This window comes from Macrotis lagotis, chromosome X, assembly GCF_037893015.1.
Source record: "Macrotis lagotis isolate mMagLag1 chromosome X, bilby.v1.9.chrom.fasta, whole genome shotgun sequence".
NCBI lineage: Eukaryota > Metazoa > Chordata > Mammalia > Peramelemorphia > Peramelidae > Macrotis > Macrotis lagotis.
Window position 1 is genome coordinate 28,561,537 of NC_133666.1, and position 14,462 is coordinate 28,575,998.

General features: G+C 46.3%; 1 protein-coding gene across 1 annotated transcript in view; it reads right to left on the minus strand.

Annotated features, from left to right (window-relative positions):
• The window catches only part of GPC4 (glypican 4), a 141,100-nt gene extending 139,257 nt beyond the window's left edge, over nt 1-1,843 (minus strand). Inside the window, exon 1 of the mRNA XM_074206849.1 lies at nt 1,679-1,843. Within this exon, the coding sequence (XP_074062950.1) occupies nt 1,679-1,838 (160 nt within the window). The 5' untranslated portion in view covers nt 1,839-1,843. The remainder of the gene's footprint in view (nt 1-1,678) is intronic.
• Nucleotides 1,844-14,462: the final 12,619 nt, after the last annotated feature.

Below are 14,462 nucleotides of genomic sequence, written 5' to 3' on the forward strand. Positions count from 1 at the left end.
AGCCTAACATAAGTTCATTTAAGTTAGCATTGAAAGCCCCTAAGGTAAGTTTAGCTAAAGTTAGAAATGGAAAGGTCCTAATATCACTTTGGGTAGGGTTAGAAATGGAAAGAGCCTAAGGTAAGTCTGGATATGGGTTAGAAATCGAAAGAGCTTAACATCAATTTGGTTTTAAGGTCAGAAATTCAAACATTGCAAAGTTTGGTGAAGTTTTGTAAATGGAAAGAACCTGACATCCATTTGGTGATGGTAAGAAATTCAAACACCGTAATTTAAGTTTGGTTCAGGTTAGAAATGGGAAGAGTCTAATATCAGCTTGGTTCAGGTTAGAAATGGAAAGATCCTAACATGAGTTTTGGTTGGTTAGAAATCGAAAAGTCCTAGCATCCATTTGGTTAAGGTTAGAAATCCAAACATCCGCAATTTAAGTTTGGTTAAGGTTGGAAATGGAAACATCAGAACATCATTCTGCTTAACGATTTCACTTTGGTTTAGGATAGAAACGGAAGCAAGGCACCAGAACTTTGATTAAGGTTGGGAAGTGAAGCAGTAACACCACTGATAAGCTAAAGGCTCTTGATTCCGGAGTCTGGTGAGACTTCTAAAGCTCAGTCGTGCACCCTGACGACAGAGTTTTGCTCCAGAAGCCACTCTATGGCACAGGCACTTCATGAGCTGGCAGGCAACTGTGGCTCGAAGGGGCAGCACATGACTGGAAGCCAGTCCCACCTTCTAGCTTCCTGATCTTGGACAAGTCACCTGGCCTTTGGGAGCCTCAGTTTCCTCTTCTGTAATATGGGGGGGGGTGCCACCGAGCTCCCGGACGGCCATCCTAAAAAGGTCCATCCTAAAGAGGTCCGCAGTCAAGAGGCTGCTTTGCAGAAAGTGCTCAAGGATCAGAGAAAGAAAAAGAGGCTCTCCCCCACCTAATTTAACAAAAGAATGGCTTTTGCCAAGCAGAGGTGTCTGCCCCACTCTCCCACACCTCCAGTTCAAAGAATGTGATAATTTTTCCACCAGTTTAGCCCGCTTTCATTTGCAAGACGCTCTCCAAACAGAGTTTAAGATTTCCGGTGGGTAATCAGTTCTTTCAAAGGCCTGTAAATTGAATGTGCAATTAACCCTAAGGTTAAGTGAGAAAAAAAATAGCAAATACCTTCCAGAAAATCTCGGCAGACTCCCCCCCCCCCCGCCCCCCAAGGGAGGGTCTGCAGGGGGTGGGGGGTTTGGTTTTGAAGGCGACTTCTAAAGCTCCAGCAGCCACTACGAAGCCCCGAAGGAGCCCAGGAGAACCGGGAGCCCCGGCAAGCGGGGAGGAGAGGGGAGGGGAGGGGGGGAAGGAAGAGGCTTTGGAAACCGAAAATCAATTCCAATTCCAAGTTTTGCACACGCGTGGTCAACGCGCCCGCTCAGGTGGCTCTCTTTGCGCGACCCCCTCCCGCGGCTCGGCACCTCCGACAGCGGAGCGGGCGGACGAGGCCGGGACCGCGGGAACGCTTGCGGGAGAAGGGGGGCGGGGGGGAACGAGGGAAGCCCACGGGCGAGCCAACTTTCTTGGGTAGAAGGAGTGGGAGTGCGGACTGGGGCTCCGGCCCCCCCCCCAGCCCCGCTCCCCCGGCCCCGCGGGGCGGCTGGCCCCAGGCCCGGCCGGGGGGGCGGGGGCTCCCTCCCGACTCACCGTTGATCTCGTTGCTGGGCGCATCGTTCTTGTTGAAGCCCTTGGAGACGTAGACCTGCAGCACTTCCATGCAACTTTTGGCTTTGAGCTCGGCGGCCAGGAGGCTGAGGCTCAGCGCGGCCAGCGTGCACAGGAGGGACGGGAGGGGCAGGCGGGCCATGGCGGGGCCGGGGGGCGGCAAGGGGCAGCGAGCGGAGCCGCGAGATGCCCGGGCGGGCCCGCGGCGGCGGCGGCGGCGGCGGGGGCCGGGGGCCCCGACCTTTGGGCTCCGCGAAGTTGTTTGGGCAGGCGCGGGAGCGGCGGCCGGGCGGCGCTCCGAGGGAGGGAGGCTGGCTGCCGCGCGCGCGGCTCGTCCTCGCGCTGGCCCCGGCCCCGGCGGGCGTCGCGGCGGCCGGCTGGGCTGGGCCGGGCTGGGCTGGGCTGTGCGCGCTCTGCTCGGCCGGGCTGGGCTGGGCTGCGCCGCGCTCCGCCGTGCTCCGCGGCCGCGCTGCTCGGCTCGGCTCTGCTCTGCGCCGCGCTGCGCCGCTCTGCTCTCAGCTCCCGAAGCTCCCCCCTCTCGGCTCGGCCCGGCCCGGCCCGCCTCCGCTCGGCCCCGCTCCTGATTGACTGGCCAGTGTGCGGCGGCGGCGGCGGCGGCGGCAGCGGCGGCGGCGGCGGCGACGCTCAGCAAACTTGGCCGAGCCCACTGCCGGGCCGGGGCGGGAGGGGGAGGGGAGGGGGAGGAGAAGGAGGGGACGGAGGGGGAGAGGGCGGGGAGACTGGAGGGAGGGAGCGCGCTGGGACCGGCCGGGCCCGGAGAAAACCTGGATCCCGGGTCGGATCGGGAGGAGCTGGCTGCACTTCCTCGGAGCCTTGTGTGGACTGGGGGGGTCGGGGGGGGGCGTAGACACGCCCTGCCCCCCCCGTCCCACCCCCTCCCTCTGCTGCCCGGACTCGCTCCCCTCCGACGTTGGCCTAAAACTCCCGAAGTAAACGCCAACTTGTTGGGCTCCCCCCCGCCCCACTTTTCAAAGTGAAGTCTTAAAAGTCCGGAGCCGGCCCGGAAAGGCCAGGGCCCCGCGGACAGCCACCTGACCCGAGTCCGGCCCAGAGAGCCGGGACAAGCTAATGCTTCTGTGACCTTGGCCAAGTCACCTCCACTCCCCGGGCCTCAGTTTCCTCATCCGGAAATAAGATGACCTCTGAGGTCCTCGATCACTCAAACATCTACGCTCCTTTTGGGCAAAAAAAAAGGCCCTAAAACTCAAGGGTCAGCAAACTTCACCACCTGTGGGTGGGCAGCCAAAGTTCCCAGGACCTTAAGTCCTCGTAAGGACACCTCTGATTATCCCCCATTTCACAGATGGAGAGACCGAGGCTCTAATCCCAGCCAACCAGTGGGATCCCCTTGGCCACCCTAAGAAGACCACCTCACACGTCTGTAACCTGTTAAGGTCTCCTTTTCTCCTTAAGAGCAGCCCAGGAATTTCTTACACATGAAATGCAATCATCCTTCCAGCACATGTCACCGGCATCACCAAGACAATCCCAGGGTTCTTTTGGCTCGTGCCCTCACTCCAAGTTTCCCCCGGAAATATCAGAGCTTGGTTCATGCCCAAGTCTCTCCGGAAAAAACTTAATGGTCCTCCCCCCCACCCCCTGTCATGCAATGATCGGGCCTAATACTCCTGCAGCAGACAAGTTTTATTTGGCCCAGCCAAAACCCCCAAACCCCACGGAGTTCCCAGGCAAAACAACACTCCTCCCTGCCCCCCCCCCCCTCCTTGACCAAGTCTCCACCTGCTTGCTTCTTGGAAGACATGTGACTGCCATCATCATCGAGTCCTGCTCCCCAACCTGTTGCTAATAATGACCTGAGACAAGACTGGAAACAACCTAATATTGTTTCCACTGTGTCCTGCATCTCCATCCAGGTATCAAGGCCTTTCAGCCTCTAGACTGAAAGGATCCCCCAAAGCGCCCTTCCCACCAAAGCTGCTTAGTAACCGTAACTCCCATTTCTAGTATCTCCTAAGGTGCAGAGCACTTCCCTCACAACAACCCAGCCGCTCACTTGACCTCTCTCAGCTTCAGTTTGTTATAAATAAGGAGTCTCTTCCAGCCCTAAGTCTACAAATCACTTTACCTTGTGGAAGATTCAGGAAAAGAGCTCAGAGATCTCTGCATTCCCAAAGCGGGTAACAGCTGAAACCACGGCAGCTCTCTTGGAGTGGAGGGCCAGCACTGGGGCCGCCATACCATGTCCCATTCAAAACTAGTTCTCCAAACTCAAAATCTCCTGCTTGCTTCTCAAAGGCACGGCCTGTCTTTCTCATCAGCCTATACATACAGCAAACACTTGCTAAGTGTTGCAATGAATTAAAGCAGTGACATGTGTCTAGCACATGCTCGGGACATTGGCCGGCAAGCTCCCTTGGCCTCTGGGAATCTGTGGTCTGAAGAACTGCATCCTGGAACAACCCAACAGACAGATGTGCAGCTGCCAAAAACCTCATGGGATATAGAGAATAAAATAATGATTGCGATATTTTCATTTTGACTCCCATCATCCTGGATTAGTCAGAAGGGCAGAAAGCCCTTGTCTTGGACCTCTCTTATGATTCCAGCCTCCTTTTAACCCCTATTGATCAGGAATAAAGATATTCCCTCCCCACCTACTACTCCTGTACTCCTTTCTTTTTTTTTTCTTTTGTTTTTTAGCAAGGCAATGAGGTTAAGTGACGTGCCCAAAGTCACACAGATAGTTAAGTATCTGAGATCAGATTTGAACTCAGATCCTCCTGACTCCAGGGCCAGTGCTGTATCCACTGGGCCACCTAACTGCCCCTACCCCTGTCCTTACAAAGGTCATTGACAGAAACATTCTAAAACTCTAGTATGAAGATCCATAGGGCCTTTCTTTGTCGCAGCTTTCCTTGGTCTGATCTACCTGAAAAGGCCTGAGGCTTGCAGAGAGCAGCTATTAAGAAACTGGAAACTCCTTGGCCAAAGATTGGAGACTGTTTAACTAAACTTTCTGTTCTTATCAAATCAAATCAAAGAATGAAGGACCTATCATTATACTGGTCTCCTTTAGAGGATCTTGTCAAGATCTCCTCCTCTGGTTATGTGACATCTTTGGCTGTTGTCTTAATGAGCTGTGAAAATGCTAGTGGTGTTTTTCTTTAGGATACTAGCTAACCAAAGAATCTTATGTTGTCTTATTAAATGTTGGAGGCTGGCATCCTCAGTAGATAAATAAACTGTCGAGACTGATGTCTAAGTAGGACTTCAGATTTATGTGGGCTGACAAAAACACTCCATTCAGAAACATTTCCCGAAACAATAAAGATGATTACACGCTGAATTTCAGCTGTCATTTTGGAGGTGCTTTCAAATAATCCAGATTTTCTGCTACTGGCGAGACATGAGGTATACGTAGGTAGATCTGAGGCCAGCTATTATATGCCAGGTATGAGGTATGGCAGGAGACGCATCCTCCAGGGACGAAGTGGACCAGTCATTGAGCATGTAGAGGGATGGTTAACAGGTGAACAGAGCGAAGACTAGCCTGCTACCAGTAAAATGTTAAAAGGCTTCCATTATGTTGGTTGACCCCACCTATGGGAGATTTATGGGAGGTCATGGACAAGAGTCCCTCGGAAGGAGAAAGTATGCATGGTTTACCAACCACCACCAAAGAAGGGCAAAGGCCATTTCTAACTCTGTCTTGTAGGCATCTCAACCTCAACATGTCCCAGAGTAGACTCTCTTCACATCTTTCAGGGAAGTGACCACCCCTCTAGTCACCCAGGTTCACAACAACCATTCTCCGCCTCCAGCCTCCCCAGACCCCACCAGCAAGGTGAGTCTCATCGTGTCTGGAACCATATCATCTCTCAATGGACACAACCACTACTCTAGAAGGGGTCCTGCATCTTTTCTTGTCTGGCCGATTGGTCTTCAGTCTCTCCCTTCTCCCATTCATCCTCCACACAGCGGCGAAATGGATATTTCAAAACCATATTTTTGACTATATCATTCATTCCCTGCTCGAAAACCTCCAGTGGATGTAGAGCTAAAAGCCTCTGGATAAAATGGAAATGCCTTTGTTTGACTTTTATAGCTCCTTAATATCTGACCCTAGCTTAAGTTCCCAGGCTTATTTCACTTTCTTTTCCTTCATGTACTCTAAGTCCCAAACAAAATGGTCTATTTGATGTTCTCTGCCTCTCTCTCTCTCTCTCTCTCTCTCTCTCTCTCCCCCTCCCTTTCTGTTCTCTCTTCCCCTCCGTTCTCTCCTTTTTCTGTCCTCTACCCTCTCAACCTTGTCCCTTCTCTTTGTTCTCTCTCCCCCTCCGGCTCCCGCTCTCTTCCTCTTTCCGTTCTCTCTCCACTTTCCTTCTGTATTCGGACTCTTTCCACTTATCCTCTGCCCCATTTTGTCTCCCCACCCTCCCTAGTCCTCTCCCCCTCCTCTCTCCTCCCCTCCCTCCTTCCTCTGCCTCCTCTCTCCTTTATCTCCCAGGTCTCTCAGTCCCTCTCCCATCTCCACTTCTTTTTGTTTTATTCACCAAATCTCTATCCTTTCCCACCACGAAGACCAAACTGGAACGACAAATGATATGGGAAAAGTCAAAACTGCTGCCTCCCCAAAGGTGCCAACCTCGCTGAACTGCCTCTCTCTGGAGGCCTGCACTTCAAAGACTGGAGCTATTTAAATACAAATAGAGTTAACCTGTTGGCAATCTAAGAGCTAAATACTCTCCCTAGGTGAGAGCTTTCTATTTCTTTGCTGCTGTTGTTTTTGTTGGTAGTGAAATTTCTGAAGGCACAGTCTTTAACCACCTCTCTCCTGGCAGCTGCCCTTCCCCCATCCACCCCACCCCCCCACCCCCGCCCCAGTACTTCCAAAGAAAAGCGGCCACTTCTTAGAGAATTCCACTTGCTTTGCCCCGTGAGTTTTGTGGAAGAGTGGCCATGGGGACTCCTTGTCATGGCCTAGAATGCAGAGTAGTCTGTACGGCTGGTGAAAGCTTTCAGTTTTATTAGCAGCCAATGGCTGGGTCACTGGCCCAGGCTCTCCAGAATCCTCCAGTCGGCTTCATTTTAGGTATGTGTTCAGCCTCCTTCACTCATGTTTGTCTCTTTGTGATCCCATTTGGTGATCCCATTTGCTTGGCACAGATCCTGGAGCGGTTTGATATTTCCTTCTCCAGCTCATTTTACAGATGAGGAAACTGAGTCAAGCAGGGTGAGGTGGCTTGCCCCGGGTCACCAAGTCAGATTTGCACTCAGGTCTTCCTGACTCCATCCATTACATTGTAGCTATTATATACCCCCCGCCTTGCTGAAATTGTTTAAGGCAGCATAGAATTCTAGTGTTCCAGTCAGTCTGGCCTATTTGCCATTGCCTGTACCAAATATTCCATCACCTTCCTCTGCATCTTTGCCTAAGCTAAGTCATTCCTGCCCTTGGAATCTCTACCTTCTTTTCAAGGTTCCCTTCTGATAGCATCTCTCAAATGGGGGCCAACCCGAGCCTTTCAGTTGCTAGTACAACGCCCCCCCTCACCCCCCCAAATGTAAAATCTATCTCAACCTGGAAGGAACCTTGGAAGCACCTGATCCAACTTATTTTATTTTATAGATGCCAGAGAAGGGGAAGAGACTTGCCTAAGGTGACACAAGGGACAGTTTCAATTCACATTGTCAGACCCTAAAACCAATGTTCTTTCCACTGTACCATTGGCTCTTTGTGGATTTATATGGTTTTAGCCACAATAAAACATAAACTCCTTGAGAACATTGGTTCTATCTTTGGTTTCTATCTTTGTGTCTCCAGTGCTTCCAACAGTGTCTGGCTCATAGTAAACTGCTTTGTGAATGTTTATTGACTGCCTATCAGAGAGCAGCAGATAGAATAAATGTTTGTTGAATGAATGAGTGATGAATTGGACCAAACTGCAAAGTCCACTTAATTCAGGGTCTCAACTATTTTTTAGTTTTTATCTTTGGAATCTGGTATCATGTAATATTTATTACTGGGGTTTTTTGCCCACACTCAAGGAAATTCTCAATTTCAATTAGAGGCTTAGTGAAAACAAAAGTGTATTTTTCCCATCCAGGTTTCATAGACTACACCCTCTGCCCATCTATTTACAGAACCCAGGTGAAGAAGCCCTGGTTTACAACTGAACAGAAACCCTTGAGCATCCTTTCAATTGAACTCACTACATCCTGAGAAGGCCTATTACATTGTTATCAGTGTGTTTTGTGTTTGTGTGTGTGTGTGTGTGTGTGTGTGTGTGTGTGAAGTATGACCACATACTCTATAATCCCTAAGCTTTTTTTTTAACTTCTTTTTTGTGCGAGGCAATGGGGTTGTGACTTGCTCTAGGTCACATAGTTTTCTTTTAACTTTTCAACACAAACCTCTTATCCCCCTCAGTGGATTATAAGCACTTTGAGAGTACTCTTATTCATCCTTGTATCACTAACATGATGCCTAGCTTTTGAGAAATTGGACAGTCCTTGAAATGATTCCAGGCTTCTTCCTAAGCAAAGGCTTATCTTTGGGGTATACATTCTTTTAGTGTTGTGAGTTGGCTTTGGTATGGTGCACCATCATCTCTGAAAAATGAATATTGCATTGGGAAGCCCTTGGTGGAAATGAGTAACCTCCAACAATTTACCAACCAAGAAATATATACCAAATGCATTCTAAGAGATCTCACTAAGTAGCTATATAGTAAGAATGAGATAACTAACATATGCTCCATGTGTTCTGTGACTAGGAAACATTGAGAACTCCAGCAGTTGAGTTGACAACCTATGGAGGATTTATGGGATGACATGGATATATGGTCTCAAAGGATGAAAAAGTTTAAATGTTTGGATGGTCTACCTGAATCAGATCATAGACCCATGGATACATTGAAGTTTCATCCATGTCTCTCCCCCAGGAAAGCAGATTTCATCAGCTCCAGGGTTCAGGGCAGATGGAGCAGTGGATAGAGCACCCAGCCTGCAGTCAAGACCTGAGTTCAAATCTCAGTCAGTGAAGTCACTTCACTTTAATTGTCTCAGTTTCCCTAATTGCAAAATCAGCAGGAGAAGGAAATGGCAAGCCACTCTGGTATCTTTGCCAAGAAAACCCCAGATGGGGTCGCAGAGTCAAAACAACTGAAATGACTGAACAACAAGAAGTGGATCAATCCTTTCCTCTATTTAGATGACTACCAGAGCTATGTATTATATCCATCATCTATCTCCTGAACTCCAGATTTGCATTGTAACCTGTTTGTTGCTCGTTTTTACCCCACTAAGCCCTGTCTGGCATTTCAGACTCAACATCAAAATTCTTATCTTCTTTGTCTTAATCCACCCCTCCTTTCAGCCTTCACTATTTCTGTTAAGGGAAGTACCATCCTTTCTTGCTCCCAGGTTTAAGAGCTCAAGAGTAATCCTTAACTCTCCCTCTTCCTCATACTCCAGATCCAATCAGCTGCTGACTGAGCCTTGTCCATTTGACCTTTCCATTTTCTTTCACATTCATCCTGCCCTCTCGCAGAACAAACACCCTCTTTCAGGTCTTCATCACCTCTTGCTTAGACAATTGCAATATCCTTCTAATTGGTCTCCTTTCTCTCAGTCTCTCCACTCTCCAGTCTATTCTGCGGCCACAGCTGCCAAAACAATCTTTCTGAGACACAGATCTGATCATATCATTTCCCTACTTACAAATCTTCAGTGTCTCTTTGTTGTTTTGAGGGTAAACTACAGACTGTCGAGAGTCTTCATGGCGTGGTGGAATAGTTACTGAGTTTGGAGTCAGAGTTTGCTGTTCAGTTTTTTTTCAGTCCGGTCTGACTCCTTGGGATCCCTTTTGGAGTTTTCTTGATGGAGATAATGGAGTGGTTTGCCATTTCCTTCTCCACTTTATTTTACAGATGAGGAAACTAGGGCAGAGTGGAGTGACTTGCCCAGGGTCCCACAGCTAGGAAATGTCTGAGGTCAGATATGAACTTAGAAAGATGGATCTTCCTGACTTCCAGCCCAGCACTCTATCCATTGCAGCACAACCTACTTGTCCTGAGTTCAAACCCTGACTTGGCTATGTGATCTCAGGCAATTCATTTAACATTTCAGGGCCTCAGTTTCCTCATCTGTACAGGAAGAGAAGTGGTCTAAATGCCTTCTAAGATCTCTTGTAGCTCTAAATCTATGAGCTCAATATGTGAGTCTCTTCATTTAGCCTGTCATTTGACCTTGCTACTGCCTTATTTTTTATTATTTCCCTTTTCACATTCTACCATTCAACCAAACTAGAATACTAGTTGGTCCCAGACCTAGACCTTCCTTTACCTCCAAGGTCCCTCCTAGCTTTGTGAACTGTAAACTAAATCTATGAACCTGTGATTTTTTTCCCCTATGAATTCTCACAAACTCTCCCCTATCCCCACCAGAAACTTCTTTTTTAAGGTTACCCTCTATCTACACACATACTCTCTCTCTCTCTCTCTCTCTCTCTCTCTCTCTCTCTCTCTCTCTCTCTCTCTCTCTCTCTCTATCCCCTATTGTCTTCCTCTTTAGAACATAAACTCCACTCTCCTCTGTCAGTCTGACTCCCTTCTCTCTCTCTCTCTCTCTCTCTCTCTCTCTCTCTCTCTCTCTCTCTCTCGGTAAAGATATAGATATCCAAAGATATTGATATCTATATCTATGTTGTGAGAGATACACACATAGAAGCACCTATTGATATACACATTGTCCTCCCCATTAGAACATATCTATATGTATAGATATACATATAGATTATAGATAGAGATAGAGAGAGGTCTCACATAAATACATCTATTGATATTGATATACATATTGTCTTCCCCATTAGAGCATAAACTCCTTGAGGAAAGGGTTGTCTTTGCCTTTCTTTATTTCCAGTAGCATAGTGGTTGAAAATACTTAACAAATGTTTATTGAGAGCTTGATTGACTGAAATCCCCTGCTTCTGAATTTCTTCAGCTCCAAAGTTTCATCTTCCCTTCAAGGCTCAGAAATACAGATACCTGAATTGAAAGGGGACTTCAGGGCCCAGCTCATCCAACCCATACCTCAAATGGATTCCCCTTACACAGTGCTTACCAAGTGGCTATCCAAATGAGTGGTTATCCAGTGGTTCTGCAATCATTTCTTGAAGCCCTCCCATGAGATTGAAGCCACCACTGCCAGAGGTAGCCTGTACCATTTTGGGTTAGTTCTCATTGTTAGAAAATATTTCCTCCCAATCAAACCTAAAGCTCTTTCTTTATGACTTCAATTTCCTCTTTCCAGTTATACCGTCTGGGACTGAATCTGGAGCAGGTGGATCACTGTGACCAGGTCAAGCTCTTCTTCCTGAGACATTTGCACCTTGAGGTGAGCATCTGTTGCTCATTCCTTATGTATGTCTGAGAAGGAAAGGCGTGATGATTTACGTAATGAGTAGAGATTTTAGCATTTGTTTCTGGGGTTGAGAATTCAGATGAACTTGAAAGTTGTAAGTTAACTATGTCATCTGTCATGTATTATAATTTAAGACTCATAAAAGACTGGTATCCTAACAGTATGCCAGTTTTTGATTGCTTCAGTTCAAGAAACTTTTGCTGAGACCCTACTGTGTGCAAGGAAATGTTCTCCCAGGTTTTAGTTTCCTCTGAATCTAACCAGCTCTGGGGATGTTTGCTTTTGAAAAAGCTCAGTGGGGATGGCCTTCAAATATCTCAAAGATGACCAAGAGGAAAAGGGATTACTGCTGTTCTGTTTGGCATAATTAGAAGCAAAAAAAAAAAATCCCCTGTAAATTTAGACAATAGAATGAAGAATTTTTGTACAACCAGAACCACCCCAAATGGCCTGAGCTGCCACCTCCCTGGAGATCTTCATGCAAAGGCTGACTGCCCACTAATCAGGGATTTTGTCTCTTATTCAGATACAAATTTGACTAAATGGCCTCTGAGTAGCATCTATCTCTGAGATTCTATGTTTCTATCAAGTACCCCAAAGAAATATCAACTCCATTTTAAAGATACGGAAATTGACTCCAAGAGGAAGAACTGTCTTACCCACCATCACACCATTAGTAAGTATTGGAGGAAAGATCCAAGCATTTCCCACAGATTTGCTCTTTGTGATTTGAAAGGTTCTTCGTGTGTTGGTTGCCTCAGATAATTTACTGAAAAATGCAGAGAAAATAAGATCCTGCTCTGCTGACTATGAGGACAAAAAACTTTTCCTCTATAAAGCCAAATGTAACCTTAAAAGCTCTCCTCTAGTAAAGAGTCTCTCATGGAAAGATTAGGATCCTACAAGATTCCTTTAGAAATGTGAGCCATACGCAGTGGATAGAGCACTGGCCTTGGAGTCAGGAGTACCTGGGTTCAAATCCGGTCTCAGACACTTAATAATTACCCACACAGCTAGGTAATTATTAAGTGTCTGAGACCGGATTTGAACCCAGGTACTCCTGACTCCAGAGCCGGTGCTTTATCCACTGAATCACCTAGCCACCCTTATATTTTTTTTAAATTTACTTTTATTAAAGATATTATTTGAGTTTTACAATTTTCCCCCCAATCTTACTTCCCTCCCCCACCCCCCACAGAAAACAATCTGTCAGTCTTTACTTTGTTTCCATGTTGTTGCCCTTATATTTTTTAAAGTTATATTGGTGTCTTCTGTTTCTTATAATACCAATCATTTCCTGATATATCTTCCACCAGAAAACTTGCCTTAATTACAAAGAAAATACTTAAGCAAAACTGAAGATGAAGGACAACACTGTGATGAAGGGTGACAGTGGATGCAGCATTCTGCATCTGTAGTCCCTCACACCTCTACCAAAATGAGAGAAATGTTTCATCATTACATCTTTGAGTCTCTGAATTAACCCTTTGATTATTCATGTCAAACTTGCTCCTATCCTAGAGGATGTGCTTGGCATGGTCCAAAAAAGAAGAGAAGTGTGATCAGCCTAACCAATCATAAAGGAAAACCTAAATGAATGAAAAATGTCTGTTGGCTAGACTCTGGAATTCTTCTGTGTGTGTGTGTGTGTGTGTGTGTGTGTGTGTGTGTGTGTGTGTGTGTGCAGGCTGTGAAGATGGATGAGTTGGTCCCACAAAAGAAAAGGAGGAAAGAGAGTAGTTTAGATTGCATCTTACAGTGATTTTAATGATCCCTAAGTTGTTACCCAACATCAAGATCCATTTTTATAACCCAGAAGTTCTCTCAGTGGTGCTGCATTCGTTGTGAATCTTGGAATGCCACAATATCCCATGAATCAACATTCCAGGTGACCCAATGGGCAATGGAGAGATTCATAGAGGACACTGGTGGTTTGCAACATATTTCTGGTAGTTACCTAAGGGCAAGAAGAAGGTAACAATTATCATTCAGGGAATGTATGATCAGGAAAAGAAAGTGAGCCAATCATGTAGTGGGAGGAAGGAATAAGAGATGGGCAGTCAAGGTGTTCTCTCGGTATTCAGGAAGGGTACCAAAAAAGATCCAAAGAGAGACCCTCAGAATGTTGGGTAACTCTTATGAGGAAAATCCATCAGACAACATGGGCAATCACATAGACTGGAGGTGCTGCAATCTGTACTTGCAGGGAAATACCTAAGCCCTCCTTGACCACAAATCCACAGAAGAATGCAAATGAATATTTATGTATTCTCATTTTCTTTATTAACACTTACAAAGGCTCCATGGACCACAGACTGGCTGGTTTTTGTGTGTAGATATTTACTATCCACTGAAACATAAAAAATGGGTGACTTGAATAAACTTTTATGCAACTAAACTTTTATTCATCACCTTCCAAATAGATGAAAGAAACTTGGATTCGAATTTGACCTCTGCTACTAGCCGCCAATATAGCTTGGGCAAGTCCCTTCCTCTCTGGCTCTCATTTTATCCATCTATAAACCATAGCAATTGGACTAGAGAAAGAGACGCATGTAACAGAGGTCATGAAGGTAAAAAATCTAAGATTTTGCCATTGATTGGATGTGAAGAGTGAGGAAAAGGGAAGAGGCAAGGATATTAACAACAATAATAATGATCATTGCTTTGTAGTGTTTTAAGATTTCCAAAGTAAAAGAAAAAAAGATTTCCAAAGTGCTTCACAAATTTGATCCTCACAAAAACACCATGACAGAGGTGGTATTATTATCCCCATTTTACAGCTAAAGAAGTAGTAACAGATGGACTTAACTCCTTACCCAGGTTCCCTTTCCACTGCAATACCTAAGTATTAATTTTTACAAGTATATACATTATCTATATATCTTTTTCTTTTCTCTTTCTATATAAATCTCATCCCACTGGTATGAAATTCATTGAAAAAAAGCAAATACAACACACCCCTTCCCAAACTTTTCTCTCTAAGTTATAGAAATATAGAGCTTGTGAAAGACTCCATAAGATGACTCCCAGGCCAAGGTTAAGTCAGTGATCACATTTCTAGGTTATTCTTCCAGGCCTTTTGTTTCATAAATTTCAAACTGGAATGTCACATCAACCCCTTCACACCTACCCTTCATTTTGCAGAAGAATAAACTGAGTCAAGAAAGGGAAAAGAGTTGCTGAAGATCACACAAGTAGCCAGTAGCAAGGCTGAGATTTGAACCCAGGTCCTTTTCCTCCCAAACTAGGGCTCTTTGTCACCAGGCCATACTGCCTCCTCTTCTCACAGGAGAACAAGCCAAGGCTCTGAGCTTCAGGCCCTTTGAGGTCAGAGATTGCATAGAACACTTAATTACCA